Source organism: Lepidothrix coronata, unplaced genomic scaffold, assembly GCF_001604755.1.
Source record: "Lepidothrix coronata isolate B3197 unplaced genomic scaffold, Lepidothrix_coronata-1.0 Scaffold13, whole genome shotgun sequence".
Taxonomy (NCBI): Eukaryota; Metazoa; Chordata; class Aves; order Passeriformes; family Pipridae; genus Lepidothrix; species Lepidothrix coronata.
This window is the reverse complement of record NW_016690193.1, coordinates 4,700,809-4,703,885: the sequence shown is the minus strand read 5'-3', so window position 1 is coordinate 4,703,885 and position 3,077 is coordinate 4,700,809. Positions and strand designations below refer to the sequence as shown.

Genomic DNA, 3,077 nt, shown 5'->3' with positions numbered 1-3,077 from the left:
TACTCAGACATTTTCTTATTAATACATTCCATAAAAATATCAATTATTTCACAACTGTATTTTAGTACAAAAATATCAAAGAAACACATGCCTTATTAATTTAAAGAACTCAAAGAATTAATGAACAAAAGTAAATTAATTAATACTAATATGTAATAAAATTTAGCAGAACTCTCTTGCAAAACTATGGGTTTGAAATAATCCCACCTCTGGAGTCCCTATTTTCATGGCTTTGTCCATTTTCACAATTTCAAAAACTAAACAAGTTTATCAATATGATTGCTGCTGCTCTATCCATTATTCCTCTGGCATGCCAAGATCTCGCACAACAGCTTTAGGTTTCTATCATCCAGGTGATGGGAAACAATCACACCATTTGGTAATTACCAACTTTACTAGTCAAGCCCCTAAGAAATTAACTTTCAAGTTACTACTTTGAGCTCAATTATCCAAATGAAAAAAATTATCTACGCAGATTATTTATTTTACCTGATAGCTAACTATTGAACCCCTTACCACTAGCAGAAAGAAGACCTAGTAAAAATAAAGCCAAATAAACCAGCAAAAATAAGTATTAGTAGCTAATATACCAAATGTTATCACACCCATCCTTATATATAATATGTTGTCAGATGATTGCTGGTCACCCTAAGCAAGCTTTTGCCTCCAGACACAAAACAGTAACCACACCTATGCTTACTACTGCTTTTATTCTTCACTTACACATTCCACTGAAAACTACCCCAGTAACTCAAATTAAAATGATTTTGCATAAGCTGAAGTTTTCAAAATATTATACACCAGGTTTACGCAGTGATGAAGTGACTGCTCCCCTGCCGCATTTACGCACGTTATGCAACGATACTGTCCAGAAGTGGCCTCCCCCCATCATGACCCAGCTTTGTCATTTCAAATGTGCTTTGAATGAAAGTAATAACTGTTCTTCAGCGTATTCTTTTCACGACAGCCTTCTAATGACATTACAACAGACTCCACAAATCTCTTCATCAGAAAGGCAATAAAGAGAACTGTGATTTTTCCCATCCTAGAAAAAAACAACTTTTGGTGGGAATAGATCTATTTTGTCTTTTCTATAAAGCTGGTATTCATTTTGGGACAGGAATCCATGCAAACAACCACTCTGGAGAACTTTATATGACATCTGTCACCGGACACTAAAAAAACCAAACCCCCAACAACTCATGGCTACATCAAAATGAGATTCCAGAAAAGAAGCAGGGAAGAGCACAAAAAATTCCCCAGCAGGAAACAGCTGTAACAGCACTACTCCTTTCTGCTGCAGAAAATGTCCCATCTCCTTTCAGCAAGTGAATTAGACTTTTTTCACAGCTGCACGGAAGAGATACCTTGTCAAACATAATTCCATAATTAGGAAATCTTTTGGCAGCTTCAGGCCTAACAAGGTACGGAAATAACAACAGAGTTGAAGCAAGGGAGAGGCAAACTGCTTTTCCCTCTGTCTCATGTAGCTCAAACACACGTGAAAGAACGCCGTTTTCAGTACGCACAGCAAGGGGACACCAGATTGGAATGGAGGGAGCTGACGCCCACAGGGGCGAAGAAGCCCTGAGGAGGAAGCGAGCCAACCTCGGGCGGGCCCGAGGGCACCAGCGTCACGCCAGGAGGCACGGCAGCATGTGGGGCAGGGAGGGAAGAGAAGCCCAACATCCCCGGAAACACCCTGCGCTCCTCCCGCGACTCGCATGTCAAGACCCCTTCTCCACTGCGCCTCGTCCCTCACCGCGCTACCTCCGCCTCTCCCCACGGCATGACAAGGACCCGAACCCACCGCTATCCCCAGGGAGACGAGGCCACGGCATGACTGCCCGTTGTCCCGTCGGGAGCCGTACACCACACAGCGCTGCCCGGGACGGCGGACACACCGCAGCAAACTCCGCGTCCCCTCCCCTTCCCCGGGCAGCGGCAGCGGCGGCCCCTCCACCCAACGCCTCACGCGCCCGGCCCGCAGGCACAGCTTTCCCTCGCTCGGGCCCGCCCGGCCAATCTGCGGGCGCGGGGGGCGGGCACAGGCGCGATCGACAGGCAGCGTCAGCCAATCGCGACGAGGTAAACGTGCCCGGCACGCGAGCGCTTCTTAAAAGCGGCGACGGTTGGGCGAAGGGGTCCAATCGCCGCGTGCGCGCCGGCCGCTGTGGCAGTTGGGACGACGCGCGCTGCCCCCGCCCGCCCTCGAGGCGCGCACGCGGCGTTGCCTCAGCACCTCCCATGCCGCTCCCCATTCTCGATCTTCCCCTCCATTCCAAAAGGAGTGTCAGCTGTTAAGGGCACCGTTCGCTTTTTCAGAATTTGGCTGGTAATTTTTTTGTGTCCTTTTGCTTGTATCTGCTCTGAAAAGGTGTGTTTGGGCCTTTAGGATGTTGTCTGGTGCACATCTGTGCCCTAGGGAGCATTTAGTGTTGTGCAGGTCCATGTTGACCAGTAATATCTAAGTGAAATATCACAGAATCAGTTATGTTGGAAAAGACCTCTCAGATCATTGAGTCCAACTTATGACCAAACCACCACCTGTGTCTCCTAAAACGCTTCCATCAATGCTGTCTTCGTACAATCCTAAACATCCACTGGTCAGATTATGTGACTAACACATCTGTTCTAGAACAAGCAGCAGTCACAAGCATTGAGGCCATGTTGCTGAGAACACAGCTGCCTTGGGCAGGGCACATCTCAAGGATGAAGGACCACCGCCTCCCTAAGATCTTGCTTTACGGTGAACTTGCCACCTGCTGCTGCAAGAGAGGAACCCCAAAGAGGAGATACAAGGACTTCCTGAAACAACATCTCAGCCTTGGCCATATTGACCAACATAACTGGTCTACTCTGGCCTCAAATCAGGAGGCCTGGAGACACACCATCTATAACACTGCTGATGGCTTTGAGAAAGCACGCAGGATCACTCTCGAGGAGGAAAGACAATGCAGAAAGAATCGTGCCTTGCAGAATACACCACCTAAGGAGTCTTTCTGCTGTGCCTTCTGCGATCAGATATGTCTATCTCGTATTGGCCTCGTTAGCCACCAGCGTGCTTGTAACAAATG

At 47.5% G+C, this 3,077-nt stretch overlaps 1 protein-coding gene across 2 annotated transcripts in view; it reads right to left on the bottom strand.

Annotated features, from left to right (window-relative positions):
* RBM46 (RNA binding motif protein 46) overlaps positions 1-2,050 on the bottom strand; it is a 19,034-nt gene extending 16,984 nt beyond the window's left edge. The window contains exon 1 of one of the 2 annotated variants that reach the window (XM_017806007.1): positions 1,811-2,050. In XM_017806007.1, coding sequence (XP_017661496.1) covers positions 1,811-1,841 — 31 coding nt within the window. In that variant the 5' untranslated portion in view covers positions 1,842-2,050. The remainder of the gene's footprint in view (positions 1-1,810) is intronic. The other variant, XM_017806008.1, reaches the window with a different exon arrangement.
* Positions 2,051-3,077: the final 1,027 nt, after the last annotated feature.